The sequence below is a fragment of the Gavia stellata genome, chromosome 8 (genome assembly GCF_030936135.1).
Source record: "Gavia stellata isolate bGavSte3 chromosome 8, bGavSte3.hap2, whole genome shotgun sequence".
NCBI lineage: Eukaryota > Metazoa > Chordata > Aves > Gaviiformes > Gaviidae > Gavia > Gavia stellata.
The window spans coordinates 3,083,899-3,099,959 of NC_082601.1; the positions used below are offsets into that span (position 1 = coordinate 3,083,899).

Sequence of the window (16,061 nt, forward strand, 5' to 3'; positions counted from 1 at the left end):
GAGGAACAACTTAGCAGTCCAGTGGCTGCTTTTCACAGCCACTCACTACCATCCAACTCTTAGTATGCCTGTGACATGAAGTTATCATCTAAAATAATAGCAGATGTAAAATATCCCAGAAATAATAATAATTTTAAAGAAATAAATGGGAGGGTAGGGCGCATGAAGCAGTCTTACGGGAATATGCTGCTTATCTTTCCAGGATGAGATTTTTGCTTAGGAGAAACCCTCAAGCCCTCGCAAGTAAAGTAAAATATTCACCTTTTTTTTTTTTTTTTTTTTTTAAAGAGAGCTGAATAAGAGTGCAAAGCAAAAGAAACAAAAGTAAGGTTTTCCAAATTGTGACACTCAAAATTTGGAAAGCTCTGTGCTGCTGCCACTTACGGCTGCTCTACCCCTGTTCCAGGCTGGAATACCAACAGAGAAACATATTCATGTTACAGAAAGCAGAAAATTATACTGGCAGAAGCAAACTCTAGAACTCTATTTTTACTACATGAGTTTCACACCTCTATGTGTGAATTTCAGTGCAGATTTACCAGAGCATTTTAGTTTATTAAAAAAGATTTAAGTGATAAGTCATTAAAATAAAAACTCTCATCAGCAGCTTGCAAAGCATTCTTACAAGGCACCCCTCACTTAAATTACTAATTTTCACAGTTAAATTATCAGCAAATGACTCTTACTAAAACTAGAAAAAAAAATAACTGTGGGTCTTCTAAAAGTAAGACTGAATTATAAGAAAACTGGGTGATCAGTGAAAGAAGAGATGAGTAAGTTACTTTGGTCTTACTTCTCATCTATTTGGTGTTGTGATAGTAGCTGGAGTTTGACATCCCTCCCCCTCGGATGGCATGGACAGCCGTTGGAGAAGACGCTGGGTAATGACCGGGGCGGATGGGCTTGGCTGCAGAGTAAAAGTAGGAAACCAAACAAGACTTTTAGCTTTCACACAAGGTTTTCTACCTCACCTTCTCCTCTTGGACAAACCCCGTTGTTTCCAAACAAGGAGCCGTGCTTGGCAGCGTAGTCTGTAATTTAGCTCTGCAGAACACAGCATTCCCTTACCTCGGCCAACAACAAATACCTCCATTTCTGACAGAGCCGTTTAACCATCCCATGCATACCCCTCATCTCTGCAAAGATTATGGACTGTCTGTACAACAGAGGGAAGTCATGACCCACTTGGTGGTCAGTGATGTACTTTCTAAGTCTAATTTGACTATTTGTATCATTCCAGAAGATGCCGAGACAAAGCTGTCAATCGCTTTCTACAAGAGGTAGCATACAGCAGGAAACATTGCATGCTGCCTAATTCTCTCTCAGGTTTTAAGGCACCAGTATTAGCAACACCATCCAAAACATTATCTTCTACTTCAGCAATTCTAACAAATCATTTCAAAAATTGCCCCATCTTAAACACCATTTGATTGTATGCATGCATTCAGATTGCACCACACAGATACATCAAGCATCTGAATTATATAGGAAGATTTTTGTCTCTACACAGCCCAAATTAAATCACAAGGAGGAGTAATCAGGGAAAAAGAGAGGAAGGGACAAGGTCCAGAAAGGCAAGGGAAGAATGAAAGCAGGAGGAGAGTATGTGGGGGAAGAGGAAGAAAGTGAGAGACTAATTTAAAGAGACAAGTTTTCAGGTCACTAGAAGGGCACACAAGACCCATTATGCCATTTATTTACTGAGTTAAATAGCAGAGGCGCTTTAAACCTTAGGTGGGGCAGATTCTATTAAAAAGTGAAGCCTTTGAAGATTCCTGTGCAGCAGAGAAGCAGACCCCGTGGTTTGCCCTGGACTACTGCTTTCAAAGCTCGCTCTATTTAAACATGAGCAAACAGACCAACCATGAAGTATGTGAGCAACCACTAACCCTTTAGCTCCATGTCCTTACCAATTTGAGCAGAGTGTGCTCTCCGTGCCATGTTTTTGGCTCTCACAGCCTCCTTAATACGATCTACCTCCTGCTGGTACCGTTTGCGGTCTCGCATGGCGTTCTCCTTGGCCTCCTTCAGTGCGCTCTCCAGGGCCTTAACTCTCTCTGCCGTAGCTCTAAGTCGTTTTTCCAGCTTAGGAAGCTCACAACGAAGATCTGCATTATCACGTACCAACTGCAAGAAAAGAAGTTTCAAAAACGTCCTATGAGAAACTATGGGAAAGGTCCTCTTGCAAGGAGAGACAGAAAATACCACCGGTTCCTCTTCACGCCTTGTATACTATGAACGAAAGAAACAGGTTTCTTGCAGAAATGACTGTAAAAAGCTTATGTCAAAGGAAGATTTATTTTTAATCATGCAGTTCATTTGTCTAGCTGAGGTATGATATTAATTTAAATTTTCCAGAAAGATCAAAGAACAAATGAGTTTATTCCATTCAACAAAATTTCACAGATCTGATCCTGGAGGCTGAGGGCTCCAGGACAAACCCTGCTACTATGATATCCACTTTTCTAGACTTTAAGAGCAACTGTGGCAGAAACTCTGCATTTCTTCAGAATGCAGAAATGTCCAACATTTCGCAAATACTTGATCACCTCATTATTTCAAAACTGCAATGCTTAAATATGGCTTACGGACAACACTGGGTATCATCAAATATTCATCATCTCCACTGGTTATAGCACGCTCATCTACTTGTTCCCTGCTCAAGCATATGGGAAAATCAGAAACTTCCATGCCTCAAACATCGCTAACACATCTTAAGGCCTGTAGCTATAAACGTGATGATTATATGCAACTCTGAATTCATGCACCTCCTCAATTAAATATGAACTTGAGCAAGGTCTATTGCTTATCAGAGTAACATCTAACTTTACATGCAACAACAGCCAAGACAGAGAATTGATTTTTTCACAAATAAAAAACCTGATGCACACAGTTAGAAAATCCAGTACAATTTCTACTGAACAGATTATACCACTACTAGAAGTCAACAGAAGACTGTTCCAAAGAAGTGATTCTCCCTTTTCTGGAGTGAAGGGAAGAAAGTGGTTTAACTACCACATTAATAATACAGTAAAGCAACAGCGCGTACCAACATTCACACATTGTTTGACAATCAAAATGTTTGACACCTGCTAGTCCAGGCTGAGTGCCAGAAGAAAAACACAAACAAAGCTAAAAAAAAAAAAAAAAATGCCACAATGTGCTTTTTCTGCAAGTGTTGAACCCTTGTTCTACGAAATAGTTATGACACAAAATAAGAGCAGGATGATATCACATTCAGGTCAATTCCAGCATCATTTTTCCCTTCTAAGTTTCTTATGAGACATGGACTCCTAGTTGGTTTTGAGTAAATATATGCTAATGAGAGCTATAAAAATCTGTATCTGAAAACCCAGCAGATGCGTGAACTGAGTGCAACAGAGGCAAAACAGTAAAAGGAGAAACACTCCTAACATGTCCCGATTTCCACATTTAGAAACTAGGTCTTTAAACCATCTGTTCCCTGGGAATGTCAAAATACTGAACCTTAGCGGACACTTGTCACAGTCCGGCACTGCTTGCTTTTTTGGCACTTCCGCAGGAATAAATAAAGCAAATCTCGGAGAACACTGTGTCTCACTAATAACAGTTTCAGAAAACTGCACGGGAGAATGTTATGTCACTATTCAAATATGAAATCAAAAGCATCTTTACTATTTTGTGCTCTGCACCTGAACAGTGGGACACAGTTCAGAAATACTGACATCTGACAAGAGGGTGGAAGCATACTTATCGGCAGAAATAATCCAGTTTTATCTAACAAAGTGCTGCCTAGATATATACACACACCATTGACATATACACACCTCCAGCAGGCAGAGGGTAAGGCTCTTTCCTTGACGTATACCCAAAACGCTTGCCTACCACACATCCCCTCCACCCCCCGTTTGCGCAGTGGGTACCTATGGTGAAGGGCTTTCTGTAGCCCTTGTCTCTCTGAACAGCAGAATTCCAAAGGAAACGGAAACTCCATGGAAGAGGGAGGAGACAGAGATGGACATGCCCAGAAATGGCCAATCTCAGCATCCTGGGCAGGTACCAGCCCTTAAGCTGCACAGAAAACTTCAATTTTTTTGCTTTCATACTCTGCTGCTTGACTTCACTCAAGTCACCTCCGAGGGTGCCTCTAAGCAGCTTTAGACCAGGAGTCAAAATTGGGGATACACAATCTATCTAGAAACCAGCTGTCAGCACACAAGGTAATAACAAACGCTTTATTCTGGTTTTTATGCATTACACCAATACAGTGACAATTAGCTTTGCCAAAACTGCTAGAGTCTATTTTGACAGAAAAAATAATTGTTTATTTAACACATTCATAAGAAGTACGGGTAGTGGGAAAAGCCGCTCTAACATCAACTCCTAATGCCAAGAATTTTAGCTGAGAACTATAGGTACATGACAGTACATGTTACCTTCAAAAATTATCCTTTTAAATGTAAAAAAAGTTGGGTTTTTTTGGAGGGAGGAGAGGGAGGAGAGGGAGGAGAGGGAGGAGAGGGAGGAGAGGGAGGAGAGGGAGGAGAGGGAGGAGAGGGAGGAGAGGGAGGAGAGGGAGGAGAGGGAGGAGAGGGAGGAGAGGGAGGAGAGGGAGGAGAGGGAGGAGAGGGAGGAGAGGGAGGAGAGGGAGGAGAGGGAGGAGAGGGAGGAGAGCCCCTACCTGTTTGTGAACCTTTGTAAGCTGTTCCAGGTTGTTCTCAAGAAAGGAAATTTTCTGCTTCTGCGCAGCACTTCCACCTCCGTCGTCGCTGTCAAGTTCAACACTCTGCACAGAGAGTTGCAGCATTCAGCAAAGCCAGGCAGAAACTCAAGAGGAAGCTCAGGTCTTTTGTCAATTTAAGCTTCCCAAAGGCAGAAAAGTCTTCCAGAGCCCCAAATTAAAGAGAATTTATTTTACCTGTTCATTTGATAATTAAGACCCACATTCCCTGCTACACAAAAAATAAACTATTGTTACTGAACAATGATGGGGGGATCCTCAATAGGAAAATCATAGATTTTAGTGGGGAAAACCCCTTTTCCCTCTTTTTCCACTCCTGGGAAGCATTTTTATGTAATATGGGGTTTCAATCTTAAAAAAAAAGAAAAGTATAAACACTCTTCCCCAAAACTACTCTAAAGGACTGAGAAGTGGTGCGTAGCCTTTGACTACTTATGCAGCTCTGACTCTTCTTCAACAGTTCAAAATACATTCATTTCTGCCAAACAATAATTTTGCAGGAAAAGGCTGACTAGTCACAAGCCCATAGAAAGAAAGGGCCGCAGCATTCAGTGTAGCATAAGTTAGTGCAAGTTATATTGAATAATTTCTGGTACCCATTAATACAATATTTGAGAATTTTGTAACTGAACTGAATTGGATTGATTCTTTTCACTTAACCACCACGACTTGTCCTTAACAAATTAGAACCAAATAAAAGCTAATAAACATCAGAACAGTTTTAATCTTATTACTCACTGTTACTGAAAAAGACAATAACCCATTTTGTAACCACACGCACTAAAGGCTTCCAGCAAATCACAAGAATACTGCAAAAAAGATAAGACTTTGGTTTAAAAGAGTATAGTCTTACTTTTTTAACGCGGGTAGTGAGATCTTGCACAAACAGTTTGCGTAGGTTGTGAAGAGTCTGAAGTTCCCTTGCCTGGAATCAAAATAATAGAAAAAAAAACCCAAAACACAAACCAGTAAGAGATAGTAGATACTCTTGTGTAAAAATTCTCCTCAGATTTGAGTCAATAATATGACTTTATTGTGGTTTACTTACAGAGATGTACCTGCCTGTAGGTATATGCAGCTCACAGAAAGGCAGTGCCAACTGAAGAGCTCTTGCACCTCCCAAGGTGTTCGCCACACCAAAGCTACTTCTGAAACTATGTCGACTCTGCCTTAGGGCGTGGGGAAACAACAGCAGAAAGCTGAAGTCTCACAAGTTGGCCACGGTTACACACATCTAGTGACATGAAAGAGCTCTGGATTCACTCTCTAGCAAACGCACTGGCCTGCTCTGAATGCTTATTCACAGGCACTTAAGATGTTTAAGTGCTTTTTAAGTTTTGGCAAAACCCCAGGCTTTCCCAGCGTTTTTTGTATGAATCAACTTCTCAGGCTCAGTGAAATAATCACCTTACTGGAGATGTGACACAAGTAGGTGCAGCTACTCCCAGAAGGACGGAAGCACTAAACCATTTGCAGGAAAGGAAACTATGCGGATAGGCAGTTCACCCCAACCCCATACTGCACCAAAGTCATACCGAAGAGAACTGTCTTTCCAAAGCTGGGGAGAGCAACCTTAGCTTTTCCATTTTATGCTTATCCTCTCACAGACTGGAATTTAAATGAATTGCTCAATAAGCTCCACCACAACTACAAGCTTTTGAACTTGAGTTTTTTATCTTTATCTCTCAAAAGAAAAAGGCAAAACTGACTAGAAACAAAAAAGGAGAAGCTTCCTTCATGGACCACTAGAAACCATACATTACAAGCACAGCTTATTTATGTATGAGTGATGTGGTACCCAGAAGAGGCACTGGGTGCCATTTTAAGTCAAACACAGCAGAGCAGACACCTCCCCGAGAGCTCCCGTTTGGGGCGCTGCCCCAGCAGACCTCCACCCCATAACCCCCTCCCACAGGCCCCCTTCTTTTGCTTCCTCACCAGCCCAGCACTGGGAAGGAGAATGAGTCAAAGCACAGGCAGCAGCTGTGGTCCCACCAAGACTGTTCTTCATCCCTTCCTTCTCAAAGTAATCATCCAAAGCACACACAGTGCCCATGGAGCGCGATGTCTCCCCATACCAATGGGTAGGGATGAGCCACTGTTTGGCCTTTGATGGCTCATGTTTTCCTGTAATTCGCTATGCTTGATTTTTAATTCCTGCTGCAGTAATTATTAAAACGCTAACAGAGTGAATAAAATCTTAATGTAAGATAGTTCAAAGATGTTTATTCAAAAATTAAAAAAAGACCATCTGGGTTTCTGCAAGCTGGTGGTATCGTACTGTCTAACTCTGATTTACAGCTGCCTTACTCATTCGGCGTACAAGGCAAATCAAGTCTACGTGCAAGCTCTATAAGTACCTGACGAGTGCAGTTCATATCAGAAAGGTTGGTTAAATCTGTCCCTCACATAAGTTTATGTTAACAAGGCTTACGTCTGGGGAAGCCATCAGGAGCCAAAGCTGAAAGGACCCAAGTAGTTCAGCTTCAGTAATGAACTCCAACTGAGCCCAAGGCCACTGATAAGTTTAATTTTTAAAGCATCACACAGAGGAGAAAATGCTGGTTTTGAGTTAATAACCATGTTAACACCAGCACAAATCACTGTATGATGCTCCTAAACCAGCTCTGGTTTTGACCAGCTTCTGAGATCTTTGAGAAAGCTTGCATATTTTATAGACAGATAAAAACGTAGCCTCCAACAAAACTGTGCAGCAACAGCTTCAAGCCTGAAGCCATCCATCACAGATTGCATTTTTAACATTGCATGCACAATATCATATTTCTTTGTAAGCTGTTACACTGGCCAGGTTAGAGGCAGGTATGTATCACCTAATGGTAGCTACACTATTTAGTACGTTGGTTATTTCAGGTGACTTGAAGGGACAAGGACAGCAAAACAAAGAGTACTGGTCAACTTATCGGTGATAGCTTATTCGCAGGAGGCAACAATAACAGGACTTAATCTTAAATTTTAAAATTCAATTTCATGATTTGGCAAAATGCACAAATTTAGCCTATTATGATATACATCGGTCATTTCCTTGGGCACAGATACAAGTGTTTCGGTAATACATCAGTGATGAAGACCTAGGGGGAAAAAAGCTCAATAGAGTATAATTAAGACATACCACCGTTTCCTCCAGCCCCTTAAGATCTTCTCTTGCTTGTTCCCTTTTATCATTAAGCAGTCTAGAAAGATCGCAACATTAAACACAAATCAAAAATGTTGAAGTCATGTAAGACAGAAGAGAATCAATCAACATTCAGTTTGAGTACAATATCCACAGATGTGAGCAAATTGTACATCTCTTTGCATCTGTAATTATGCTTTCAACTGTCCCAAATGTGCAGCTTTCTCACATGGAATGGCTGAGCCACCATCTCCATTTTTTGTGTCCACACATGACATTTTTATCTCTCATTTCCAGGAAAGGCTTTTACTCAGACGTCTGATTTATTACTTAAAAACCAAAACAAAACAAAACCCCACCTAAACTCCCCAACTTATTTCTTGTTTGTTTTTGTTGTGCATTAAGGAATGAGGGATTTAACACTTGCTAGGATATTTCATAAAATCAGAGCTCTAAAAAATTCTTTTTTGGCAACTATCAAACCCACTTTTGAAAAGCGTATGATATGAAAATATGTAGTAATTGGTAATCATTTATTAGTACTGCATGTTGGCTTTGCTATTGAAATGGTATTTTCAGTGTGAATATTTCAACACAAATGCCTCTCACTAAGACACTTCCTGCAGACACATTAAGAGACACTATATTCAAGGACACCAGATGAGAAAACTGTTAACTTACATGAGCTTTTCCAGCTTCATTTCTCTTTCCTGGTCCTCAATTTTTAATTTATCATAATCAGCACTCAGTTTCTCTTGTTCCAGTTGCAGCTTCTGATTCATACTAGAATGTGAAAGAAAAGGTCAGTCCAGCTCAGTCCTGAACCCCGTAAACAAGGTGGGTACATCTCCATAAATAAAATGGGGTTAGACAGAGAAAGTAAAGCTGTAACTGTACTGAAAAAATCTGAAAGAAATTAAGCATAAAGAATCTGAAAAACAATATTTAAAAACATTGGAGAATTAAATTCAGTGGCTTGCTTCCTTTATCTTAAAGGACACAAACTGTTCCTGCAATTTTTCTGTCCTACTTCCTCGTGTTTCTCATTTCCCTATTATTAGTCTTTGGCCACACAATAAACATGATGAAAGAATGAACACTACATCAGGATTGCCTAGATTTTATGAACTCTGTTAAAAAAAAAAAGAAGAGTACAGCAGCAAAGAACTCTTTTTCAAGTGCTGGAGTATCTGACTAACAGAGTTACATTGCCGTGTCAGGAAGAAATATTAAGGGTGTGAAAATGGGACACATTCGAGTCACCCAGATTTGCAAAAAGTCTGTGGCAGGACTAGTTGCTATAAGAGGCCCTTAAAACCTTTATCTTTTAAAATCTGTTCTTCTCCAAGCTTCTCTTACCTACTGACCTGCAGGTGTAACATTATTCTTTCTTTTTCCTCTCTATAATTTTATGGGCTTGTTAAAGCTCTACAATAAAGAACTAGGCACTATAATCCACTGTGCAAAATAATTAGAGGGTTGGCTGTTGCATGTAATGACACTACTTTCTGAAAGACACCAAAATATGTAGACAATGATTAAAACTAACAAAACCAACCCCAAAACATCCCTACAGTGTCACAGAGCAGGACAGGAACAGAGAAAGTGATGGAGCGAGTGAACATACTCTCTGATTTCATCAATGATTTTCTGCTTCTCTTCAATTTCATCCCTCAGCCTGGACAGCTGCTTCTGGTGGGCTTCCCTGTGACTCTCCATCTGCTGCTCCAGGGCCTTCTGCAGAGTGCAAAAACCAGAGCCATACATGAAACAGAAACCAAGTACCACCCAGCTAGGCTTCCTTCTTGCATGTCAGCTAAATCAACCTAGCTTTCTGGATTTGAGTGAAGCTTATCAAATCAGGTTAATTCAGGAATCTGCCTGGGAGATCTTTCTGGAACACAAGTCTTATGAGGAGCGGCTGAGGGAGCTGGGGGTGTTTAGCCTGGAGAAGAGGAGGCTGAGGGGAGACCTTATCGCTCTCTACAACTACCTGAAAGGGGGTTGCAGAGAGGTGGGTGTTGGTCTCTTCTCCCAAGTGACAAGTGACAGGACTAGAGGAAATGGCCTCAAGTTGCGCCAGGGGAGGTTCAGGCTAGACATTAGGAAAAAGTTCTTCACTGAGAGAGTGGTGAAACACTGGAATAGGCTGCCCAGGGAGGTGGTAGAGTCACCCTCCCTGGAGGTATTCAAGGAGCGTGTGGATGTGGCATTGTGGGATGTAGCTTGATGGACATGGTGCTGTGTGGTGTTGGGTGGGTTGTGGCTTGTTATTGTTGTTGTGTGGCGTGGGTTTTGTGGTTTTTTTTTTTTTTGTGGGTTTTTTGATGTTGTGTGTTTTTTATTTCTTTTTTTTTTTTTTTTTTTTTTTTTCCCCCCCAGGTTGGACTCGATGATCTTACAGGTCTTTTCCAACCGTACTGATTCTGTGATTCTGTGATTCTGTGATTCTGTGATTACAAAACCGTGCATCTCCTCATCCAAGCATTTAATTCAGTTTTTAGCAACAGACGTACACCAATTTCTACTCATTTTCTTGCAAAAACTACCGCATGTGAAAGCCAGGGTCTTAGCATCTCAAGTGCCAAGAATGACACTGTTTTTACCAGTCCTCTATTATTTCACCTGTTTATTTACCAAGAAAATATCTGTCACAGGTATAACTGTGACAGAAGTAAAACCTGAAACACCCTCCCCCTCTCTGAGAATTGTTTATCCACAGCCCTGTTATTTAAATTCTAGGATTAGATATATCTCAAGTAGTAAGAAAAACTCAGTGCATCTCTTCAGATTGCTAATAAAAGATTTGCTTTTTTTCTCCTAACTGCAAGGAATAACTGTACAACTGGTTTAATAACTTTTTGGAATGGAGGTAAAAGTTCTGAAGCTGACAAACCTCTATCATTACCCTTGTAAAATTGTATTTTTCCTTTTCTGCAATTTGCAACCCCATCAGAAACACAACTCACACATTATTGCCTAACATTACTTTGCATTCCAAAGGAAGAAGAAAATACCAGAAAAAAAGGTTTATATTTCATTATTATTTCTAGGAGATAGTCAGAATTCTTGCCAAATTATTTGGGAAAGTAGCCTCTATTTTTATCAGATTTTTTAGTACCTAAATTATATTAACCCCAGCAGCCTGGTTCACTACTTAGCAAATTGACTTTCAGCAGAGTTCCACCAGCAAAACATTAGAGTAACATAGAGGTGAATCTGTATCATTTTCAATCATATAACAAAACTGTTCTCAACTATGGACACGATATACTGGGTCTTATATTTTGGTTCTCCGTGCGTGTGATTTGAGGAACCCAGGCATCTCCAATTCAGCACACACAGTCCACTGAACCTCTCTACTCTTTGAAGTTGGCTCAGCTTACAAACTGGTCTCAGAAGACGCTCTCACCTCAGATGTTCAGACTATAACTTACTTTTTTGCCATCAACTCGTCAACAACCTCAATACTAGCAAGTTCTCTAATTTCACATTGTGAAGGTTGCTCAATTACCTGAGGTCAGGTTTTCTAACAGAGGCTGGCAATTCTGACAGAGGCTGGAAGTGTTTTCTAAAAAGCACACAACATGTACAGGAAGACAAAATTACACCCTAATTATCAGCTTAATGAACGATCTCATTGAGAAATGCCCTCTAAAATTGCAGCACACCGTACTACCTTCATCTCCTCTGCATCCTGAAGGCGGGTCAGATGCTCCTTCTCCTTATCCTTGAAACTGACTTCGTGCATTTTTTCTGTTTAAAGTTGGAGACAGTTGAGAATTAACCGCACAGTTCCAGGACGTGTGACGCCCAGCCATTTAAAAGGAAAAAAGAAAAAAAAAACAGTTCCTCTTTTTGCAGGGGGCAGTGGCATCAGGGGAGACAGCTTTGGAGGGGCAGAAACAGCCATGGTTTGCAGTACCCAAAGCTGTGACCATACTGCCCAAACCCCCTTTTCCTTTATTAACAGGCCACATTGTTTTCAGCCCACCCAGCACCTTTCCAACCTACCCTTGTCTCCTTATAAGCCTACATATCCCAGTCCCCCTTGTCCCCTTTCACTTTCTGCTGGGAAATGGTGCCTACAGAAGCAGGTCATTTCTTACAAGTCGGGTAGGAAGATCAGGAGATGGAATAAAAATTCTATTCTAAAAATTCAGGAGGTGTTAAAAACAATGTCTTGTCACCACCTGCTGCTCCCGGAGTGAGAGAAGATCCCTTGTGCAGAAATCCAGGATAGTGTTAAGGCTACTAGGTCACATTGTAAATATATGTAAAACAGGAGCTTAGCAATGCCGGAACTGCTTTTGATACACATTTTCCACATTAAAAGAGAAGGGGATAAAAGAGTAATTCTTAAAATGAAGTCAGCTGGATCCTACATAGGAGCTAGGAAAGAAACACCTTTTACTCACTCCTAAGGGAAGCAGCTTCCTTTTGAATGAGGCAGGGCATTTGCCAGAGCAACAACTGAAATTAGACAGACATCTAAGAATTTTATGGTTTAGCAAGACTGATTGGTGTTGTTTGGCTAAAGTTTTGTTTGTTTGGTTTTTTATTTCTCACATCATTAAAGCACAAGGTAAAGCTTGTCATAAAGTTTTTGATTCTTTTGAAAAACTAACTATCTCTGTATATTGTGAACAGACGAGGCTGAAAGGGATAATTCTTGTTTCATCTGAAGTGTAGTGTACTACAAGGAAGTACAATGTGTTAAATATTCTGAATCGCAATTTTATGTCTTCACCGCAAAATATTACGCAGACAATAAAATGCTGTAGGACTACTGTACGTACGATACTTCAGCCAATACTGAATTTTCTAACATATAGTTGGTAAAAGAAATGATGACCACAAGACCCAGTGTTGTACCTTGAGCACGTAACTTGGCAAGTTCTTCATTGAGAGAGTCCTGTGACTCTTCCAGCTGCCTTCTCTTCTGCTCCATATTTTGCATGTAGTCTGTAAGGGACTTGATCTTTGCTTCATGCTTTAAAGATAAGGGGAATAGCAATGAGATGTGAGTAGCGCAGCTTGTTACCTAGGAATTCAAGTACTGTCCTACATAAAGGAGGAAAAATAGGAAGCTCTCCACATCCAGAGCTGATGACTAGGAGAAAATATAGCAAAAGATCCGGGAAGGAGCTAACACATCAAAACAGACTGCATTTTAAAAGGTCACGCTTAGTAACCCAAGACGTATACAGAACAGCGCAGGTAGAAATTCCAAAACGTCACTGGAAGCTCATAACTTGATGTTAAATGAACAGCAGCAGCTTTCTAAAACCAGCTGGACACTGGGCTTCTGAGGTTGCTTCCCGGATGCTTCAACCTGCAGAAGCTCAGCTCAACTTTCCCCAGCCATCCTGATGATTTGTTTCTTGCTAACATCCTTTTGAACTAGAAGGGCTTACGTTTAAATAGAAAATAGTGAAGAACGTAGTGAAAACATCAAAAATTGAATTAAAATTTTCTAATTTGGGGATAAAATTAAGATACTGTCTGGGAATTATTACATCCTACTAATAAGGCCACTGAAACACTTGGGGTTCACTGTTCTTAAAGTTCACCTCAGCAGAGAGGGGTTGAGACCTCTGGGTTGGTGCTACTGTAAAGATTAGACTTAGAGAGGAGTAATCCTTAGCAGGAACTAAAATAGTTCAGACCCTCCCAGCACCGAGGTCTCCAGGAAGGGAAGGGCGCACACCCGAGTTGCATGCTTTGGGCAGTAAGTCCTCCAATAAACCTGATAAGAAATTTGGCCAAGTCCCAGCTTGGCTCCAAATGTTCTGGCCCCAAAATGGAGACTCTTGGCATGGCACGCAGTGGTGATGCACCATTTTATGGATAAGCTTAACACCGTAACTGTGTAGCCCTGTGATACGGCACTGCCATTGGTAGTAACAGGCCACCAGCTTTGGACTGAGTTTGCAAGGCCTCAGGACTGAGGTTTGCCAGGCTTGATCTCTCCGAGATCTTCTTGACCTGCCTTGCAGCTTTGCTTTGTTTTTCTTTTACTTGGTGGCTTTACAGATAAGGTGCATCTGCCCATTAACAAGATTTTGAGCGTAACAACACCTGGCTTCTTCCCAGTTTTAAAAACAGACAGGCCTCAATATGGATGTAGATTAGATGTAGAACCTCCAAGATGCCAAGGCAAGGTGATCACCTGCTTAAGAGTAATTCTGCTTGGTTTCGTCACCACATGAACACACAATACTTGGATAAATCTCTCAAATCCTAACCTCCAGTCTCCTGCCTGTAAACAGGTACTGAGGACAACAGTTAGATCATGCTTGTGACAAGCTGTGAGCATTGAAGCTCTCTGTGATTCCAGTGTGACTACAGTGTAAGAGGACAAACACCAACCCCACAGAGGCAGCCAGGCTGTCTTCCGCTCACTCCTTCACGGGGTCAGCGTAAGCCAACACCACAGCTGAAAGAGGCTGTCCCGCTGCCTGCTGCCGAGACCTTTATTCCCAGCTCTGTTCCTGCTCCTCCCCTGCCAGCAGAAGCACACATACAGCTGCTTTGCCAGTCAAGCCTTCATCTGCTTTACTAATGCAAGTTCCCAAGGAAAGGGAGCAGCACAGGTTGGCAGGATGACTTCCTTCAGTGGCCATGCCAGCCCAGGGTCTACTTTAAGAGAGGATGAAAAGTATAGTTTTTACTTTGCATTTTTGAACAGTCAATACCCTCAGGACTCCAGCCTCCCTGTAATACTAAGAAGCACGCTTCCAGCTACAGCTTTATTAAGTAGAACTTAAAGACATTCTACTGCAGGACAAGAGGCTATCCTTGCTCCAGGTTTTCTTAGATTAACTGACCACTTCAAAGCAGTTGAGCATGTCAAAGCAGTTAGCCCCCTCTCCTGCAGCAGTCTGCAGCAAGCATCACTGCTTGTAACTGCCACCCACTGCGAAGCCCTCCTACCATCTGGATTTCTATCTTATCTAGTAATGTTTTCCATAATGTATTATTTTACATATTGCTGCCTACTTATCTTGGTAGCATACTAACAGATCAGATATGGGGGGGGGTTGTCTCCGAATGTTTTGCTACCGAACGACACAATCACTGCTTCCTTTCTCAGGTTGCTTTTAAAGTGAAGGTACAAGATACAAATTCATGCTGAGGACATCATTCCAAGGACAATCTTCAGTATTAATGCCATAGAACACATTTTGAGACCTACAGCAGGACACGATCTTGCCACAGAATGTGCTGAAAAACATTGAGGAGGAGGAATGGGAGAAGAGAGAAAAAACAACAAAACAGACAAGAGAAACCCCACTCTGCTCCTTTAGGTCTCATTTCTCGCTCCTAGCACACACATTTCATGAGGAAGGAGGCTGAGAAAATCAAACCTTGCTGCAAAGGGACAAGGAAGGAACAAACATACTTGTGAAATGAGGAGCTGGCAAGCTGCAAGCTCCCTCTCGCTGGCGTTCATCTTCCTGTTGGAGTCTATCTGGGCGCTCTCCAACTGCTTGCTGCGGTTCACCAGAGACTTCACCTCAGACTTCATCTTGCTGATGTAAAGCCGTGCCATGGTGAACTCCTCCTCAATCACCCCGTTCACATCTGCTAACTAAACACACAGAAGATTGCAATCTTGAAGGTGTGGTTCTTACAGGTAAGTCAATGCATAGCAGTCTTCCTGCTGTGAAACTCGTCTAGAGTGAGGAAGCCTCTGTGAAAGCACAGCAGCCCTCAAGGAGTACCCACAGACCTTCAGGTCAACTTTATAACACGTTATACCACTCCGTTTCTTATAATCTTCACTGATAAGCCTCAAAAGTGAGAAATTAAGGCTTGCACTGCCAGTGCGCTTCATCAATTTAGTGGTTCAACATCTAAAGTAATCAAGCCCGCCATCATGGGAAGAGCATATTTTGGAGAAACCTTCTCATGTCACCAGCACAGGAAATTTTCCTTCTTTCAAGCAGCTAAAAGCTGAGGAGCATTTTCAAAGTACTCCTTAAAGAAGGCTCCTCTTGAAGGGTTGTGCTTCTTCAATAAGGAGCTGTAAGACAGATACGGGTCTGGAAATCTCACCTGGCAAGAGAAAAGTAATCGCTCTTGTCTCTAAATATTAGTATTCTATTTATACATAATTTCCTTCCCTGGTTAAACATGGTGCCTTTTATTTGTATGTCTTTCTCTTCATGATTTTTTTCTTCAATCACTTAATTCATGTAACCC

General features: G+C 41.4%; 1 protein-coding gene across 4 annotated transcripts in view; it reads right to left on the minus strand.

Annotated features, from left to right (window-relative positions):
- Positions 1-800: 800 nt before the first annotated feature.
- KIF5C (kinesin family member 5C) overlaps positions 801-16,061 on the minus strand; it is a 78,659-nt gene continuing 63,398 nt past the window's right edge. For 2 of the 4 annotated variants that reach the window (XM_059820373.1, XM_059820371.1), the window contains 10 exons: positions 15,259-15,443; positions 12,729-12,846; positions 11,533-11,609; positions 9,481-9,590; positions 8,535-8,636; positions 7,851-7,911; positions 5,574-5,645; positions 4,661-4,765; positions 1,911-2,127; positions 801-907 (listed from right to left, as the gene is read on the minus strand). In XM_059820373.1, coding sequence (XP_059676356.1) covers positions 801-907; positions 1,911-2,127; positions 4,661-4,765; positions 5,574-5,645; positions 7,851-7,911; positions 8,535-8,636; positions 9,481-9,590; positions 11,533-11,609; positions 12,729-12,846; positions 15,259-15,443 — 1,154 coding nt within the window. Of the gene's footprint in view, positions 908-1,910; positions 2,128-4,660; positions 4,766-5,573; positions 5,646-7,850; positions 7,912-8,534; positions 8,637-9,480; positions 9,591-11,532; positions 11,610-12,728; positions 12,847-15,258; positions 15,448-16,061 lie in introns of all 4 variants that reach the window. The other 2 variants (XM_059820370.1, XM_059820372.1) reach the window with 2 other exon arrangements.